Here is a 20,732-nt window from a genome sequence, read left to right as displayed (position 1 = left end):
AGACCAAAGCAGTGTTCTAGACCAAAGCAGTGTTCTAGAAGAGCTGATTTATCCCGACAATTTACTTAGAAAAGCATACTGTGGCACTATTTTTCACAACAATATATTTTCATACTGCCCACCCCTATCTGGGCCCATTCCTTGCTGCTGCTGCTGAGCATCCTGGGATTGAGAAGGAATTGCAGTGGGGTCTATCCTTTCCCCTGACGACCCTTCTAAACAAGCTGAAGAAGAAGAGCAGGCATCCAGAATCCTCAAGGAGGAAGAAGAGGATGAGGTTACCATGGCAGAGGCCACTTCGGGGGAAAAGGGCAAGGTTTTGGGTTTGGAAAGGCTCGGCCCGGTTCCAGGACTGGGACCAGGACCAATAGAACCAGATGAGACTGGTCCAGACATTCCGGATCTTTCCGGAGGGCCCTGGACTTCTCCGAGAGGCTCTCCGGCCTTCCGCTTGCGGAGCTCTGACGTTAAAGTGTCTCGTGAATCTCTTGTTTCTTTCCGTGGGCTGCTCTCCGACACTGCAGTCGGCCTGTCCTCTTCGTCATCCTCATCATCATCCTCGTCATCCTCATCATCGTCTTCCTCCTCCTCTTCCTCCTTTAAGGCTTCGCTGTCTGCCATGTCGTCCGAGTGAAGCTCGCTGCCAGGGCTGCCGGCCGATTGGCTGGCCCGGCTGGACTCTGCTTCATTGCTGGACGCTTCGCTGCGGCCGCTGCTGCTGCCCGGCCCGCTGCTGCCCTCTTCGCCGCTGTTCGCCGTCTCGTCTGAGCTGCCCTGCATCGACTCCTACGCACAGGAATGAAAAAGGAGACTCACATCTCTAAAGCTCTTCATCACGGTTTGAAAGAGTTGTGTTCCTCTTTAAGCACAAATGTAAGTCACAGAATGTGTGTGTGTGTGTGTGTGTGTGTGTGTGTGTGTGTGTGGGTGTGTGTGGTTATTCAGCGTTACCTCAGTGTCTGAGAGCCTCTGCTGGCCTCGTTTCCCGCTGCTCATGATTGGCTCGTCCATCTCCATATCACTTCCTCCACTGTGGTGCGTGTCACTGTTATCACTGCTCTCTGGGCTCGCTGCCGGGGAACCTGGGTAAACAAACAAAATAAATAAACACTAACACACAACTTTCACAGTGTGAAAACGGTGAAAACTTTATCTGGGCTTTGTGTTCTTTACAGTGCTGTGTTAGGGCTACTGTTATAAAATAGTACATTTTGAGAATAAAGTCGTAATATTTCGAGAAAAGACAGTCATAAAATTCAAAAATAAATGTGCAATATTTCTAGGATAAAGTGGGCTAACTGTCAGGGGGCTGTCATAACGTGTTAGGGTCTCGGCTGCTGTACTGGCGACGGCGAAGACACCGAGTGCACCGGAGTTCCCCTCACTCCTGTCTCTGTCTGTGAAACTCATCCCCTGGCGGAGATGTAGCCCCGATAGCCGTGTAGACGACCCCTGTACAGCTTTACTCTGTAAGTCTGCTATTTTTATTTTTTAATTTTTATTAACAGTGGCCCAAAAAGTTCTTGCTAGTTCCAGACTCCTCGCTGAACTCCAGCCATCACAAGGATTGGCAAAATCATATGAGCAGGGCTTCATTTAATTTAACGAAGAACTGACTAGATAAACCAACTACTAGATAACCAACTACTGTTATTATCCAGTATTTAATCTGACAACCAAAAAGCACAATCCATGTAAACATCAGCACAGTGTTCTATACATAGAAAACTTTAGGCTTTACTAAATAATAAAAAACTCAACCTAACGTAACAGATATTATAGAAACTCGACCCGCGTAATCCACTTACTTTCACTGAAACTGAGCCCAAACAAGCCTATATAGCCTGAAAGAGACCATCTTGACATTCATTCACATAGTTCAAACAACAATCAACACAAAGTCAGGAGCTCTTAACTCTTAAGTCTTTTCCTGTCACACAACTACACAAGCTAACCAACAACTATACAAAGACAACAGTTTAGGGCTGCGACGCTACAGAAGCAACATAATGTGTAGGAAAAAAGACAGTTGTCTGTTTTAGCACTGTGTTGTGGCTAAAAACGCTCATCACAGACCACATAGCCTCATGAGTAGCGGTCAGACCTTGACTCCAACATGTAAACCATGAGTCGGGGAGTTAACTACATCCGCAGGAGTCAAGAGTCCCAGTCAACTTTAGGAAACCCGGAATTGTGTATCACTAAGTAGGACTACTGGAACAAGAACTCCAGCGCCTTCATACAGACAATTCAGAAACGGCCCTCAAGCTGAATGAAAAATCCACCAATTCATCAGAGAAGTACCTTCGAATGAATGAAATTTCTAACTGAAAGCATTAATTGAAAATGTATGAATTTTTGGTTCATTATTAATAATCACTAACATCCCTAAAACAGACATAAAAATGATTAATAAAACCCTCTACGGCAGGTGGTATGAGAGCAATTAAAAATATACATTTGATTCACTTTTCTTGCGTAAAATGAACCTGATTATTAAATATCAATTCATGTTTTAAGAATAATGTGCGCAGGGGTCATTTTGGGGCGCGTTGCCTTGAGGCAACATTGCTCTATATTATTTGTTCCCATTGTTGCACAATGTTCCCTGAAGTGGCTTGTGATTGGTCAAATCCATTCCACTGTCGCACAACGTTGCTTCTAGGCAACAAACATATTTCTGCATATACTCATAAAACGCAACAAAAAAAAAATGATACTGAAATGTTAAAAAAGAGGTTTAAGTGGCCACTAAGAGACAGTATGATCAAGAATATGCTTTTTATTGACGATCAAACTTTCTGTTAACCCTATCAGTGTGTTTATGGAAAATAAAGTATGTTGCCCTAAGGCAACGTTGTGCAAAAGAGGGTTAATTAAGAAAAACACAGGCAGAGGTGTTGGGTCAGGGGGTTTTCAGACAAAGTCATTATGGCTTCACATTTTAACGTTTTAGTATTTTAACTGGAAACTACAATGGCTCTACGTAAGCTTAGTGGATCTGAAGATCTCTCTGGTGGGAATGTGTAACTGCACGCAATGTGCGGAAGAACATTCATATAAAAACACAGGACCGGTCCAGACCCTTTCTTACCTTTCTTGTTGCCCATGGGCAGGTTTGTGTTGAGCAGAGAAGCGAAGGAGCTCTGCTTGGAGAGCTGGGCTTTGGCTGCCAGAGCGTTATTCCACAATGCCTTTATCAACATGGATGCCAGATACAGAGTCTATAACACAAACGCACAGTCACGCTTTACTGTTAACTTTAAAGAAGGTCCTGTCCTTGTAATTGTGATAGCAGCTGTAAGTCCATCATCTGTCCATCATTATAGGTACAGCAATTTGCCACCATTGTTATTATGAGATGTAGGGTCTAACCAAATCATGGAAAACTGAACTTTCTTCACTTTTAATACACAGAAATAAAAGCCGATGCAATAACTGAGCAGTTTTAAAACATGCCGCTCACTCAGCACATTTTTCAGCCCATTTTGAATTCATTGTTTAATATGGGATGATCTGATCAGTGAAATGATAAATCGGATAAATCGGAGCCTTAGGGCCGAATCCCATTTCACCCCTCGCCCCTACCACTGAGCCCTTAGCCCTCTGTTTTGTGTGTTCACATCTAGGAGTAGGGTGTCCCATGTTTTGTTGAGATGGGGTAGGGAGAAGCGATGGGGCTACATGGCGCTCCAAATAGAGGTTTTTCAGAGACGCACTCCAAACTGAGTGTTATGAGGGGGGAAAAAAGAAAAAAAAAAAGAAAAACCGGAAAGATGAGCGACCAAAGACCCACAAATGGGCGAATTTACTCCGTTAAAAAGTTACAGTAACCACTGTATTATCTTAGTTTAATGTAGTTTTAATGTATTATAGTCGTTTTCTTCATAACAAGCATAAAAAATTTATAAAAAAAAAATTAAAAAATCGCTAACAGCATGCTAATGTCTCGGTAGCTAGCTAGCTAATTCTCCCATTCCACCTTAAATAGTCCAGCAGTGTTGACCCCTGAAGCGCCAGAATGTAACTGCTGCACCATTTAAGGTGTAACGGGAAAATTATAACAAGAACCCTGGGGAATAGCTGACTTCAGCTTCGTATCACTGAAGAATTAGCGGTGGGCAATAATAAATAACTGCCCCCCTCTTTACAGACATATGACACCCTAAATGTAGCTAAAGCCCAGCAGTGAGGAGCTGAACTTTACCCTCCTCTTTTATCATTGCAGATGGGCAGGGTCGCCTACAGAGAAGCACAGTAGCTGTTAATGATTTAACATTTGTTAGTTTTTTTTATTTGAGGGTCCCGTTTCATAGCGCGTAAGATTTCAACCACTACCCTTTGTAACGCCGTTCTAAGGGGTTAGGGTGAGACATGAAAACAAGGGGTAGGGATAAAAAGAGGAAATGGGTGCCTGCGTGTACCTGTTCAGTGTGTGCACTGGGGTGTAGTCCAGACACCAGGTTGAGGACGTGTCTAAGAGGCACTGGATCCAGGTTTTTGATCAGAGAAGGAAACAGGTCGTGGATGTACCGGCTGCAGTGCTTCAGCTGAGGACACAAACACACAGTTCACAGGAGTTTTAAACACTCGGAGTTTTAATGCTGTTTAGTGGGGCATCTCCCTGTATGCAGAACAGCAGGAGGCGCCGTCACAACATTGGAAAGGGTTTTGGTTATCGAATGTAGCTCGTAGAGATGGAGGCATTTACACAATCAGATATGAATCCGTTTCAACTATCTAGACCCCACAGTGGCCTGCAAGTCGCTGAAACGGCCACAGCCATGATTTAATATTTCACAGGCAACATAATTGTAGCAATCAACATAATTGTTGGGACACTAATTACATTTTAGATCATGAGATATTTAGATTTTGAATTTAAATATTCCAATTTTCGATTTTTAAAAAAAGTTTTACATGTACTGGATCCCTCAACAAGGACGACTCTTACTGTGTTCAGATTAGGGCTGCAACTAACAATTATTTTCACTGGCGATTAATCTGTTGATTTTTTTTTTTCTTCTCAATTTATCGATTAGCTGTTTTTTTTAATTCTTAGAAAATGTCTATTAGTGTTTTAATATATTCAGGCTGATGTCACAGAAGAGTAATGAAACCAGAAAATACTCAAATTTAAGAAGCAGAATTTTTTTTTTTATACTTTTCTTAAAAATTACTCAAACCGATTAATCGATTACCGAAATAGTTGCTGATTAATTTAACAGTCGACAACTAATCGATTAATTGTTGCGGCTCTAGTTGAGAAGCGCTCGGTTTTTCAGAAACGGAGACAGAGAAGCTTGACCGGATTCTAGCTCAGCTAGACAGTGGTGATAACACTGAACAAGATCTGCCAAAATTCATGAAAAGCTGTGTTGTCATAGTTATTTAGGCCCTTTACTGAACGCACAGCCAAGTTCACGCTCAAATACAGGTGACCTTTCAGTGGAACGACCTCATTCTGTATCGATGACGTGTTATTTCAGGTATACTAGTTTATATTGATTTAAAAAGACAGCCTGTATGAATCAAATGAACCAGTTAGATATGCGTTGTGTGTGTTTTCCCCTTTTCTGGTGCGTCTCAGTCTCTCAGCTACACAGACCCTATGAGTGCTCAGGATCCCTGAAGATTATGAGCAGATTAACTGATCACAGAAAGTCATTCAGTGAGTTAGCTGCGGCTCTAGCGGGCGTTCGTGTCAACGTATGCATGTCTAACCTGAGCAGCAGCCCATATACAGTCTACATGCTGTGTGCTCAGTCTTCCCTCTGCAGCCAGGAAGTTCAGGATCACTTGGCACTGCTTTATGATCTGCAACAGACAGACAAAAACAACAGTCTAAGATAAACGAGCAAACATTCAAATAACCAATAATATCAACTGATATTTTATATGATCAAAAATTAGACTGAATCTGAAAGATAAATGATAGAAATTATGAGGAGCCATATTTCTAACGGCCTGATTACAATCGCTTTTCTGCATTCTTAGTTCACGTCTCTGGTCATATTAAGTATGATCCACCATATCTCAGATCATGTAAATGGCTCATGTCATGAAAAATAAAGTTTTCCTTTGTTTTTCTACAAAAGTTTGATGAAATATCTAAACACTGAAAAGGCTCAAAACACTCAGACCTTCTGACTAGACCTTCAAAACTAGACCTTCATTCTTACACAGAAAACAAGCTGCAAAAATAGCCCACTTTAAATAAACCCTTCTGTGATCTCATATATCCAGCAGTTCAATTCATACTGAAGTTACAAGGAGCGTTTCAGACCGGACAGCATTTTGATCAAGGCACAAAACAGGGCAGCCAATCAGAACTGAGCTTATTTACATAGATCAGCTTTAAAAGCACAGCAACAAAAACAGCCTGGTTAAGTCGAAGGGATGAAGAGAGATTTATACACTTAATTACGATTGAGACAGAAACCAACATAAACATCATGAGAGTACCTAAAGGAAAAGATAAGTTAAGTGATCCTTTTTTAATCCCACAACCGGGGAAATTCCACCTCCGCATTTAACCCATCCGTGAAGTGAAACACCACATACACACTAGTGAACACACACACTAGGGGGCAGTGAGCACACTTGCCCGGAGCAGTGGGCAGCCCAATCCACGCCGCCCGGGGAGCAGTTGGGGGTTAGGTGTCTTGCTCAAGGACACCTCAGTCATGGACTGTCAGCCCTGGGGATCGAACCGGCAACCTTCCGGTCACAGGGCCAGGTCCCTAACCTCCAGCCCACGACTGCCCCCCAGTCCATAGAATATGGACTTTTAAATGTGGACTTTAGACACAAGCATATGAGCATAACTGCACTCAATTTGATCTCTGTTAATTACAATATTCACCACTGTATCTGTTTCACAGGCCAGATTTGGACTGAAATAGACAGATCAGCGAGATGTCATTATGGACAGATAATCAGTCACCTTCTGAATATAGAAAACATCAGGCATAATTAACAGTCTGATCAGGGATTTTTGACACTGACCTCAATGTGCAAATTTGGTCCGAAAATGTGCTCCACAACGTTGTTGTTGATGAGCCAGTCAGCGAGTTCCTTTGCTATTGATCTGAAGGAAAGGTCAGACAGTGCACGTTAACATTTCAGTCTTTTTATCAACTCTAAATCATTATTTCAACTGCTGTCGCTCTAACATAATAGAACAGTCTGAGCATAAAAGCAAATGTGACTAACAAGGAACGAAAGCTAATTGGTGCCAATTAGCATTATGCAAATAATTTAACGCTAATTAGCACCATCAGTGGCGTTTACCATTCTGATCAAGCTACTCTTTAATCCCTCTGGATGTAAAGCATGCAGTGGTTTCACAGGAGAACAAACTTTGAGAGAAGTTTACAAAAGTACTTACGTCTCTGTATCAGACACCAGAGACTCATTATTGCAGACGTCATTAAAGGTGTGCAGCTGATTCTGATAAAAAGAAGAAAAGAAAAAAAAACACAAACTAAGATTAAAAGTTAAAGTTAAAAGGCGACATGTTTCCAAAAGTATTCGCTTCTCTGTCCTCACACGCATATGAGCTTGAGTGAGATCCTATTATTAATCCATAGGGTTTAATATGATGTCGGCCCACCCTTGACAGCTATAACAGCTTCAACTCTTTTCGGAAGGCTTTCCACAAGGGTTAGGAGTGTTTATGGGAACTTCTGACCGTTCTGCCAGATGTGCATTTGTGAGGTCAGACACTGATGTTGGACGAGAAGGCCTGGCTCACAGTCTCCACTCTAATTCATCCCAAAGGTGTTCTGTCGGGTTGAGGTCAGGACTCTGTGCAGGTCAGTCAAGTTCTTCCACACCAAACTGGCTCATCCGTGTCTTTATGGACCTGCTTTGTGCACTGGTGTGCAGTCCTGTTGGAACAGGAAGGGGCTGTCCCCAAACTGTTCCCACAAAGCTGGAAGCATGAAATTGTCCAGAATCTCTTGGTGCTGAAGCTTTAAGAGTTCCTTTCACTGGAACTAAGGGGCCGAGCCCAACTCCTGAAAAACAACCCCACACCTTAATCCCCCCTCCACCAAAGAAGCGTGAATCATCACTCCAGAGAACTCGTCTCCACTGCTCTAGAGTCCAGTGACGCTTTACACCACTGCATTCAACGCTTTGCGTTGCTCTTGGTGATGTAAGGCTCGGATGCAGCATCTCAGCCATGGAAACCCATTCCATGAAGCTCTCTAAGCTGTTCTTGAGCTGATCTGAAGGCCACATGAAGTTTGGAGGTCTGTAGTGATTGACTCTGCAGAAAGTTGGTGACCTCTGCGCACTATGCCCCTCAGCATCCACTGACCCCGCTCTGTCATTTAATAATAATAATAATAATAATAATAATGAATTTTATTTGTAACGCACTTTACATTTTAAACAAATCTCAAAGTGCTATACAGTAGAAGCATTTCAATTAAATCAAAGAACTGTTATAAAACATCTTTACACTCAATAGGAAGATCACGGGTTGTAAGTTCTGCTGAAGAGAAAGGTTTTAAGTACTTTTTTAAAACTCTCACTCGACTGTGGTGCCCTCAGATGGTCAGGGAGAGCATTCCATAAGCGAGGAGCAGCAGAATAGAAGGCCTGGTCCCCCATGGTGTGGAGTTTAGTTCTGGGGGGAGGAGGCGATTTGTGTTTGTAGAACAAAGGTATCGTGATGAGGTCTGTGGGGTGAGGAGTTCTTTCAGATATGTAGGAGCATTGCCATAAATGCACTGGTGGGTGAGGAGGGAAACCTTGCATTTGATCCTGGCAGAGATGGGAAGCCAGTGAAGAGAACAGAGGATGGGTGTGATGTGTTAATATTTACGCACTCTCATCAGGATCCTAGCAGCGCTGTTCTGAATGTATTGTAGCCTCTGGAGACTCTTGCTAGGAATCCCAATGAGAAGTGCATTGCAGTAGTCGAGTCTGGAGGAGATGAAAGCATGAACCAGTTTTTCAGCATCAGATACAGTCAGAGTGGGGTGAAGTTTGGTGATGTTTCTGAGGTGGTGAAAGGAGATCTTGCAGAGGTGTTTTATATGGGCCTCGAAAGTAAGTTGAGGGTCAAACCTCACACCAAGATGAGGAAGTTGTGTTCCATCCATACCTGAATATCTTCTAGACAGGCAGCAAGTTGTGATGATGGCGTTGACGATGAAGAGGCTACAGAGGAGTTTGCGTCAATTCGAAGGTAGAGTTGTACATCAGCACAGCAGTGGAATGAAATTCCATGGTGACTAATGACATGGCCAAGGGGAAGCATGTATATGGTAAACAGGATGGGGCCCAGGACTGACCCCTGGGGGACTCCACAGGTCACAGTGTGTGTCTGGGATCTTGCCTTTCCATATGTTAAGTACTCTGTTCTTTCAATCAGATAAGACTGAAACCAGTTTATGGTGGTGTCCGTGAGACCAATAGTGTGATTAAGCCGATTGAGGAGTATGCCATGGTCAACAGTGTCAAATGCAGCAGACAAATCCAGGAGGATGAGGAGCGAAGGTGAGCCAGTGTCAGCTGCCATCAGAAGGTAATTTGTGACCTTAACCAAAGCTGTTTCTGTACTGTGAGCAGAGCGGAAACCAGACTGAAATTTTTCATAAAGGTTATTGCATTTAAGATGGTCCTGAAGATGGGCGGCGACTACGTTTTCCAGTACTTTAAAGAGAAAGGGAAGATTGGAGATGGGCCTATAATTTGCAAAGACATCCGGATCAAGAGTAGGTTTTTTGAGCAGTGGTCTGATTATGGCTGTCTTTAGAGAAGATGGAACAAACCCAGCCTGGAGAGAGTGGTTTATTACAGTGGTAATCAGAGGATTTATGGCAGAGATGTTTGCTTTCACCAGAGAGGTAGGAAAGGGATCCAAGGCACAGGTGAAAGGTTTCATCTTCTTGACAATGCCTTCATCCTCTTGCTGTGAGACTTCTGGAAAACAGCTTAGGGGCTGGGAGACCTCAGACTGTGAGTACATACCCTGCACATGTAGAGTGGAGAATGTTGAAATAACAGAACGAATTGAGTGGGTTTTTGTTCTAAAAAAAGTCATGAAGTTGTTGCAGTGCTCTTCTGTACTTTCAGTGAGTAAGGGGGCTTGTGGTTTCAGGAGATGGTTGATGGTGGTGAATAACTGCTTAGAAATCCCTTGACCGTTTTTGATGATGTTTCCATAAATCTGTAACCGTGCTTCCATAATGGATCTTGCGTAGGCTTTTTGATGTTCCCGATACGCCAACTTGTGAACAGTGAGGCCAGAGGCTTTGTAACAACGCTCAAGGGCGCGCCCGGCTGCCTTCATTTCTCTTAGCTCATCAGTGAACCAGGGGGCTGAATGAGAGAAGGTGACCGTTCTGGTTTTAGCAGGAGCGTGAAGATCCAAGATTCTGCTCAGACTTTTATTGTAGAAATCCACTGCGTCATTGACCGATGGGAGGTCTGTATGTAGAAGATTCTTCAAGTCGGCTGTCATGATTTCTGGATTTATTTTTTTCAAATTTCTGAAGCAGATTTGGCGTTTGGGCTTCATGGACAGAGACAAAATTGGCAATTCCATAGAGACTACCTTATGATCGGATACACCGAAATCATACACAGAAAGATTTCTGATTGGGGCAGAGTCAGTAATGATCAAGTCAAGAGTGTGCCATCAACAAGTTGCCTTAGACTGAAGCAGTCCAGCAGTTGGGAGAAATTCAGCCGCAAAGCGGCAGGTAGGATTGTTGACATGAATGTTGATGTCCCCAAATATAATAATATTGGCAGAGGTTGTACAGAGTGATGAGAGGAGGTTGTACATCTCGGGCATGAAGGATGGGTTTGGTTTGGGAGGCCGATAAATGAGAAGTATTGTCACAGGAGATGGCAGTTTACATCTAAAACGCCAGACATTCACAAGAGGAAAGCTCAGGCAGAGGCAAATAAGATAAGTCCAGATCACTGCGGTAGATAGTAGCCAGACCCCCACCACGACCCATGCTGTGGGCTTTCTGAAGGTAGCTGTAGCCAGAGGGACAGGTCTCGTTTAATATAGAAAAAAACTCTGGTTGATGCCAGGTTTCTGTAAGGCACATTAAATCCAAGCACTTGTCCAGAATGTGGTCATGTATGAGGCAGGATTTATTTGTTAATGACTGTGTATTGAATAATTCAATTTTGATATTGGATGGAGCACTGGGTCTCCGTATAGGCTGGAGAACACTGAAATCCACTCCACGTTTTCCATCCCGCTCCGTGAGCAGTGTTGCCACAGGAACCCCAACGTTACTAGTGTGAGTAGCAGCAGCGTTCTGATGACGACGTCGTGGCGCGACGGTGCAGATGGATGGGATGGCGTGCCCAGAGCTAGAGTAAACGTTCTCTGCGAGCTCCTATGAATGTAGCGAGGTCGGCGAAGGAGTTTGAGTTGTTTAATGACTGATATGCATGATGGCGTAGTGAAATTGTTGAATTTCATCAGCTGGCTGACCGAATAATTCAACATCATGGAGAGCAGATCTTGTCGCTCGGTGAGGTTTCAGGGGAAAAACATCCAACACAGTGAGTGAACAGCAAGGACTCAGTATGGAGACTCTAGATCCCGGAGTCAGGTATCGAGGCAGACTACACCAGTACAAGTTTGAGCCAGAGGTGGTGCCTAGGTCCACGCGACGGTTCGTTGAGGGCGAGTCTCCAAGCAGTGAAATGCTGTGATGAATTGCCAACAAAAGGTAGGTAGAAGGCATCCAGAACCAGTAGAGTGAGACCCAAAAGCGAACTTAACTTTATATAGAATGTCAGACTTGAGAATAAACGGGCAGAATCAGGTGGCTTTAACATGGCTTTTATGTGGCCAACCACTTCGTGGCTGAGTTGCTGTCGTTCCCAATCACTTCCACTTTGTTATAATCCCACTGACAGTTGACTGTGGAATATTTAGTAGTGAGGAAATTTTATGACTGGACTTGTTCCACAGGTGGCGTCCGATCACGGTACCACGCTGGAATTCACTGAGCTCCTGAGAGCGACCCATTCTTTCACTAATGTCTGTAGAAGCAGTCTGCAGGCTGAGGGGCTCGGCTTTATACACCTGTGGCCATGGAAGTGACTGGAACACCTGAATTCAATGATTTGGATGGGGGAGTGAATACTTTTGGAAATACAGTGTATAACGCTGGTTTTTTGTAGATATGCTCTACAGAGAACAGACTTCTGAACATATTAATACACAATTTAATCATTTGCAGAATAGAATATTGGACTGTGCAAGTTAAGGATGATTTTACATTGTCATTTACACACACACACACACACACATATTATATATATATATATATATATATATATAAATAATATGGAGAGCATTTTGGAGATACAAGGTTTTCTTCCAACAACAGCTATTCATACATGCACGTCTGCGTATTAAATTCAGCAAATAAACAGAAGAATCTGGGGCAGATCTAATGGGAAAACCACAGGTCTATCCTACAGGAGCAATAAACACTCCTGACTTTAAAAAGTGCTTTTTGTATAAAAATCCAATTAAAAATATAAAATATTCCACAGTCCCTTTTTCCTAAAGTGAAACTTTTAGAATCGGTTTAGTTTCGGATAAGATTCTGGCTAGTCTTAGAAATCATAATTACACAGAGATGTTTACATCTGTATAATACATGTGTGATATACTATTACATGCAGGTACTTGTGTGTACGTTTCTGACCGTGATCTGACTGAGTCCAGCCAGTCTCATAGTGAGTGTGGGGGACATGAAGTATTTGAAGGCGAGGTCCAGGCTCTCTTTATCGAAGCACAGCGCGCTGTCCAGCGGCTCCTTTACTGTGCTCCACATCAGATCAGCCATGTTCCGCGCCGCGCTCTGACGCAGCTCCTGATCAGACAGCTTACACAGATACCTGCAGACGGAGAGAGAGAGGGAAAGAGAGAAACGGCTGAAAGGAACGCTTAGCAATACTTTCTCCAGCTAAATTAGGTAAATGTCTTTGTAGCCATAGCGTTGTGGTTCATAATAATAAGCTGGGTTATCATCAAATAAACCCATGTTTGAGTGTAACTACAAAATGTGTGAGCTAGAAATGGACTGTTTGCATGCAAGTCTGCGTCTGTGCACATATCTCCATCATCAGGTAACCCATCTCACAGCATCTCGGCCCCTCATCCTCACAGCGCAGCAGAAAACTTCAGAAAACAGTGCAAGTCCTGCCAGACATTGTGACTGCCTCACTCATGTTAACATGAACATGGTTTGCCAGCATAAACTGAAATGACTCAAGATAAAGGGAGCAGAGGTGATGATGCAGAGGTGCTCTCGCTGATGAATGGTCTAAGATATTATTGGTAAATAATATATATTTTCCCCTGATCAGCTGGAACACAGTGAGGCAACCAAACATCAGATGGCATCAGTCACTACACTTCGAAAGATCTCGGAGAACCAAGACTTTAGTTTTTCTGAATTATATGACAATGGATTGTGTTTAATATAACCAAGAATATGAACCAACAATGTAAAAAATAAATAATAATAAAGCCTTAATATTAGGCCTGTTGTCACCAGCGATCCATCAGTTCACAGAACTAACCTGCCACCCTGCACGCCAATTCACATGAGACGGCTAAAGACCCTCAAAACAGCCAGCAGGTACCAAGTGAAGCACTTTTCTGTGATAAAAATGAAGCACTAATCCTCTCATTACACAGCCTAGCACTGTTTGATGAGCTGAAATCAGTTTCGTATAATTACACGCGTGTGCAAAAGTTTGGGCGCCCCTGGTCAAAGACTTTTTTTTTTTTTAATTGATTTTCTAAGTGAAATAAAATCAACACATCCTCTACAGAGAACACACTCCTGGACATCTTAAATACAGTTAATTTGCTGAATTTAACATACTGGGTGGATAAAATAAACTGCAATGGCACTTTTTGGCACATTTTATAATTTGTGGGTTTTTTGGTAAGATGTTAAATTCAGCAAATAAACAGTAGTTGAGTTGTGCATTAAAACGTACAGGAGTAGGTTCTTTAGAGGATGTGTTCACTTAAGCTACGTTCACATTACAAGCCTCATCGCTCAAATCCGATTTTTCACTCAAATCCGATCTCTCTGACTCGATGGTTCACACTCGGTTAGGTAAGTGATTCAAATCTGTCGTTAATGTGACGAACCGGCGTCCTGAAATGACCCTCATGAGCTCTTCCTACTCAGTAACGTCACGTGACTGAATCACTGCATCATCAACACAAACTAACGAGCAGAACGAGCTTCGTTGAGAAGATCAACTCTGATCAGCTCTCAGCCTCATTATTAGAGCCAGACGGAGGAGAAAAAGATGACATGAGCTGCTTTTCCACCGTTTACAGGCTTTAACATCTGTTTGGCGCTGTTGCCATGGTAACGCTGAAATGATGTCACACGAGCACAAATTCCGACCAGAGCGTCACATTAACGCCACACGGCCGCAAATCGGATACGAATCCGATCTGGGACCACATGTGAAAGTGGCTCTGGTCGGATGTAAAAAAGATCAGATTTGTCCACACAGCCCTGAAAACACCAGATCTGAGTCACATGAGGGATTTGTGCCACTTCAGCCTGGCAATGTGAACGTAGCTTTATTTTCACTCCAACTACAAATCAGTTAAACATCATTTAACCAGGGGTGTTCGTGCCAACGGCGGTATTTGGGAGACTAGAGTAGCTTTTGATGAATTTCAATAACAGGATATTTTCCAAGTACATCATGATCCCAGATGATATTTGAGTTAGTTAACAGGTCAGCATTAGTAAAGGTAACGAGATCATTCTCCCTCAGCACTAACACTCTAGGCTAAGATCACTTGAACAGACTACTAATTCTTGTTAACCTGACAGCTTGTTTTGACTGGACGGTTTGTTTTCTTCTCTTAAAATTACACCAAGAGGAACTTTATACAGTTTTACAAATAAATTTAGTTTGTTTTTCAGAAGTGAGGTCCAGAAAGAGTCTAAATATATCAAAATAAAATCTCACACATCCGACACAAACGCCTACTGATTTCACCGAGAAGTACCTTTTAAAATGTGTTCCTCTACGTAATGATACAGTGATTTGTGCAACACCAGTGCTGCCACCGACACAGCTCAACATAAATTTGCATTTCTGTTGTCTTTTTTTGATGTCTTCTTTAGGTCAATTGGATCCAATCATGAACTCTTCTGGATACTTGAATTTCGAAATTCACATCCCTAATACAGGTAGCTTATACTGGATCAGTGATATAAGAGCCTAATAAATTATGTTTATTTTATATTGGGAGATAATCTGGTGGAACGGGTCTCAAAATGTCTCAAAATGTAATTAAAATACAAGGCTCCATCGATTTCTCTCAGACACGAGCGCACAGCATTTATCTGCTCTCCACAGGCTGAAGTGCCGCTCTAATCCTACACACACTCAGCGCGTCACATGACCAGCATCTCTCCACTGCCCGCCAGCCGTCTGGCTCCCTCAGGGTCATGTGAGGAGAAGCACAGCGACTGTTGCCATGGTGAGGGATGCTCTTCCTAGCAACGCAGCAGAGAAGCAGCAGCAGAAACGCAATTTACACTCGCGTTAAAGCACCAGACTGATTCTTTCAGCGGCTTCACCTGCAAAATTATCTAGCACTTTTTAAACCACTGCGAATGATTCCCGATTTATTCATACACAGCCAGTTAAACATTCAGATGCACCCTTTCAGAAAGAGTTCCTTCTTTAGAATAACAGTGAAGACATTGTTCACACTTCTAATCTCGTGTTTTATATTCTTCAAATGAGCCTCTTTAGAACTGGACGCAGCTTTATATTCTCTCAGGACTCTTCCAAGGAGCTTCATGAGGAGAAACCTGGAGGGGCGCCGTGGCGGCTGGTTACACTTAGAGCTTTCGCACTGGCCACTAGGGTCATCAAGCCCATAAATCTTGCAGCCAAAAAATAGAAGAAGGAAAAAAAACAAAAAAACAAAAAACAAAACCACTATGGCCAGAATACTTGAAACGTTCATAATATCACTGACGTCAGAACAAAATGCCTTACCTCCATAATAGTTGCTTTACAGAAGAACCAAAAACCGTTAGTTTAACGGAAGTTAATACAAGACGCAATTTTGGGCAGTTTCTATTGGCCCACTTGACATTACATTGTAACACAAGGCAAACTGTACAATGAGATGCAGTGGAGATACAAGATTTTTACACAACAGCAACGATACAGACTTTGTATTTACAATTAATCAGTACGCTTTAGTACCATAAACCCCCAAAACAGTCAGGCGCTGCTTTAAAATGGGAATTCTATGGCCATTTCTGCACTTCATGCACTTTTAGGTGCCAGCAATGTGGATATAGTTTGGCATGGCACATACAGAACAGTTTAGCACAGTCATACTTTCATATATAAACTTGTTATTAATGTCATTTATGGGGAATATTTTGAGTCCAATTGTGAGCATTTTATTCATGTCCCACACCTGTTATTTAAATCTCAAAAATGCATAAAAAGCCGTTACAGAACTACAAAATTACATAAAAAACGACAAACATAAGTAACACATGGAGTAAGAGTTCACTGGTAAGACTGGGAAATCTAACCTAGTGTTTCTGGATTTAGGAAGGAAAGTAAATGTCTTTTCCTCACCAATGTATGTACTTTTGTGCCTGTCCTTACCACAGCATTCACATAACTTGTGCTTTAGACTTTAATTAAAATATTCATATTCATGCTAAATTCAAATCTATAAGAAGCTGACGGCCAAAGTTAATGTAATGCCACATGCTGACGACCATTTGTGCTCAAAAATATCACCACGACTGCTGTAGTGGTTTCACAGGGTCAAACAAGCTCGTTAAAAAGAATGGAAAGGTAGGCTAGCTGGTCACTGGGCTACAGACTCCATATTTTTAGTGGTTAAAATGCAAATTATGGCCAGTGGCGCCAGTGAGTATATACCCCCTGGCACATATGCTGGCTGTTAAAACACAGAATTAAATTCATACCCAGGCATCGATTTCATATTTGTCTTGGAAACACATTTCAAGCACTTAAGCCTTCAGATCAAAAAGTATTTATCAAAATGAAAAATACGTATTCTTTCAGGCGTGCCCAAACTTTTGACTGCCACTGTAGATCTAGCAGCTCTCCCGAAGCTATTTTTATCCTTCATGAAGACGAAAGCATCACAGCGCCTGGCTAAACGCAGCGATGCAGCCATGATTTGCAGTTGGCCATAAACCACCGTGATGAAACACAGGGGCTAGAAAGCATGTTACAGATACAAGACACGTTTTATATCCCCTAGGAAACAATCACCAACAAGGTTTTCAGCCACATTTATTATAGATTTGGACACATTTAATAGACAGAAAGACTTGACGGAAGCAGCAAATGTCGAATAAAATCACCAAAATCATAAACGTTTACACGATCGCTTAAGATGGATATAAAGACATGAGATACACTCAAGAGATGAACATAGCAGCCCAAACCCATACTCAGGAAAAAGTATTAACATATGGGTAAATACTGACTCGAGTAACAGGATCTTCCCAAGAAACAACCTGAATAAAAGTCCAGAAGTATCAGGTCAAAAAAAACAAACAAAAAAACTACTTAAACCTCTTAAGCTACGTTCACATTACAAGCCTCATCACTCAAATTCGATTTTTACCTCAAATCCGATCTCTCTGACTCGATGGTTCACACTCAGTTAGGTAAGTGATTCAAATCTGTCGCTAATGTGATGAACCGGCGTCCTGAAACGACCCTCATGAGCTCATCCTACTCAGAAACGTCACGTGACTGAATCGCTGCATCATCAACACAAACTAACGAGCAGAACGAGCTTCGTTGAGAAGATCAACTCTGATCAGCTCTCAGCCTCATTATTAGAGCCAGACGGAGGAGAAAAAGATGAGCAGAGCTGCTTTTCCACCGTTTACAGGCTTTAACATCTGTTTGGCGCTGTTGCCATGGTAACGCTGAATGATGGCGCATGCACAGTATGAATTCCGATCTGAGGGTCACGATAAGGTCGTATGACCACGAATTGGATAAAAATCCAATCTAGGACCACATATGAAGGTGGTTCAGGTCGGATTTGAAAAGACCAGATCTGTGTGTCCACACAGCCCTGAAAACACCAGATCTGAGTCACATTAGGGCAAAAAATCTGATTTGTGCCACTTCAACTTGGTAATGTGAACACAGCCTTAGTACATCCAGCTTCTATCAGCACAGGAGACGAAGACGAAGACTCCGATAGAAAAGAATAAAGGTCATATGACCAAACAAGCATTTCCTTTCTTGTCTGGCAGCAGCTACAGAACAAGGCAGGAGTCAGTAAAAACCGATATTAGACCGACAAAAGTTGCTCGTCACAGTGGGTTCTATCTCCGCGCTCCTATATAAAATTAAACTTAAACGAATAGGATCAAGAAACCGCTCAAGACTAAAGCTTTCTCTGAAACTCCGCGTATATTTCTCAGAAGTATTTCCACCAGTGTGATGTAGAGAATCTCCTGTAAAGAGCTGATGGAAATGCAGCCTTAGTGCCAAAATTCTTCGCCATTTTCAGTTGTTAGTTGTCAGTCAAACTGATGCCGGACTACAGGCGACGATGCAGCCAACAGGTAAAAGTGATCTTACCTGATGACATGGGTGCGGAAAGGGATGATGTGCTGCATCACAGCTGGAATGTGCAACCATATTCTGATCTGTAATAAACAAATAAATCAATAAATGGACAACAGCGCTGTAAATCTCAGACCTCACAACAATCCAGTTCGATTACAATTCTTTAGCATCAAGAAATCTCAAATTTCTCAAATGACTGGTACAATTCTGATTTTGGAGTTCTGGACTGCGATTCAGGACAAAATTCGCGAGGTACAGGAAATTCACCCTATTAAGGCTTAAATAAATCCATTGAAAAGAACTTAAGACACTAATTTCTATGTTTTTCTGTATTTTTTCGGATGTTTTCGATAAAAAGTTACGAAAACTTGAGCGCACACTGAAGAATTTTACTGTAATCAATTAAAATTGTCAGTGGAACTGCTTCACTTGGACACCACTGGTGTGTAAACGTGAGTACTCACGTTGGAGACGATGGTGATGAAGGCGTGTGCGATGGGGAAGGGCAGGGTTTCTGGCGTGCCTGACTCAAAGCAGTCCTTCATGAGAGACAGGCCGTGTTTACCACAGAACAAACACACGTACCGCAGCAAGTGTAGAGGCACCTCCACATCCTACACAACACAAACACATCCAATAACAGAAAAGATCAGCATTAAATAAACAATGTCAATCAAACTAACCAACATGGCGAACAACAAACTGAACCTAGTACACAATTATTATGACTACCTGCATGACGCCAATTGCCGGCTATGCGGTTTCACTCACTGAATACAGTGCATGACTTGAAACAGTGAGTGTGAGTGTGTTTACATGCACTTAATAATCCGAACGTGATCAGATTTCTGCAGTTGTCTGGTTAAACAAACGGTCGTGTGAACAGCATATTCAGATTTCTTAGATCGAAGTAAGGTCTAGAAACCCGATTAGGGAATCCGATAAATAGAGCTGGATTTTAGCTCCGTAATCAGATTTCAATGCATTCAGATTTCTGTCTGCACATGTGTGAAAACAGACCGCGGTACTGGAAGTAAGCAAACAGCGGTTAGCGCAGCGTCTTTTGGAGTAATGCGGAAACCAATTACATGCTTGATGAAACGAATGATTTAAATATTCTTCATCTTCTAGATGATGCATGTTCACATTTTCAGGTAACGTGGCTCAGAGTTTTTTACTTTATGTGACGTTTTATTCTGTGAGGTTTATTGGTCGGTTGCAAAGAAGAACTCTGATTACTGCCAGACTCCTGTAGACCCAGTTAGTGTCTCCATTATCTGACTACCCAAGCTCATGTAAAAGCACAGGATTCTCTACAGTTATCAGGTTATTAAGCACATGTAAACACACTCACAGGGCTTTAAACTGTTACAGCTGCTGCAACAAAAAAACAGGTGCCTAAATGTGAGCAAACTGCCAAAGATGCGTTGTTAAGGACACCGTTCAGAAGGCAGAGCTATGTTAACTATGCTAGCTAGACAAAATAATGAGAAGATATTTCCCTGTTCTTTATTTTACAATGACAAACTAACACGTTGGCACATCATCCACTGAGCGGAAAAGACCTCCTCTAAAAGATAAATCGCCACCATCTACTGCTGCACTGGTTCGCTTCAGTGTTACTAGTAGCTCATTAACTCTTAGAAGAAGAAACCTCCTTCTTATGCTTTACTCATGTCTTATGTGATCCACTGGATTCACCCACAGTGATCGAGAAATTTACTTGGCTATTTTTGATAAGATGTACTGGGCCAGTGGCGGTGAAAGGAACCAGACATCTGAAGACTTCAGCACCTCTAAAAGCTTCATGAAATGGTAAATATGTTGCCAGATGTCCGAGACACAGTTCTGAGTTAAGGTTTTGGTCCAGTTTTCATTTCCTATCCAAATCTACCAGTAAACCTATACAGGCTTTCTAAGTTTTATATAGCATGTTAATGATGCCTCAATACACTAAAACAGTGGTGAATGTGAAAAGTTCCCTACCTCATGCTCAGAAAGGAGTGCCGTGTCGTAGCTTTTATTTATCGTATTGTTTTTAAGTCACATTTTTATTTTTTTTGCACACTTATGTCTGC

The 20,732-nt window shown here is 42.2% G+C and overlaps 1 protein-coding gene across 2 annotated transcripts in view; it reads right to left on the bottom strand.

The window, feature by feature from the left end:
• usp34 (ubiquitin specific peptidase 34) overlaps positions 1 to 20,732 on the bottom strand; it is a 121,977-nt gene that overhangs the window by 67,121 nt on the left and 34,124 nt on the right. For both annotated transcript variants that reach the window (XM_037543733.1, XM_037543734.1), the window contains exons 5-14: positions 19,119 to 19,268; positions 18,667 to 18,734; positions 12,708 to 12,900; positions 7,391 to 7,452; positions 7,009 to 7,090; positions 5,725 to 5,817; positions 4,425 to 4,550; positions 3,095 to 3,224; positions 952 to 1,082; positions 123 to 786 (exon numbers count right to left, since the gene is read on the bottom strand). In XM_037543733.1, coding sequence (XP_037399630.1) covers positions 123 to 786; positions 952 to 1,082; positions 3,095 to 3,224; positions 4,425 to 4,550; positions 5,725 to 5,817; positions 7,009 to 7,090; positions 7,391 to 7,452; positions 12,708 to 12,900; positions 18,667 to 18,734; positions 19,119 to 19,268 — 1,699 coding nt within the window. The remainder of the gene's footprint in view (positions 1 to 122; positions 787 to 951; positions 1,083 to 3,094; positions 3,225 to 4,424; positions 4,551 to 5,724; positions 5,818 to 7,008; positions 7,091 to 7,390; positions 7,453 to 12,707; positions 12,901 to 18,666; positions 18,735 to 19,118; positions 19,269 to 20,732) is intronic.

The sequence above is a fragment of the Pygocentrus nattereri genome, chromosome 12 (genome assembly GCF_015220715.1).
Source record: "Pygocentrus nattereri isolate fPygNat1 chromosome 12, fPygNat1.pri, whole genome shotgun sequence".
NCBI classification, from domain to species: Eukaryota; Metazoa; Chordata; class Actinopteri; order Characiformes; family Serrasalmidae; genus Pygocentrus; species Pygocentrus nattereri.
Note: the sequence above shows the minus strand (reverse complement) of the source record. Positions and strands in the feature narration are given on the sequence as shown.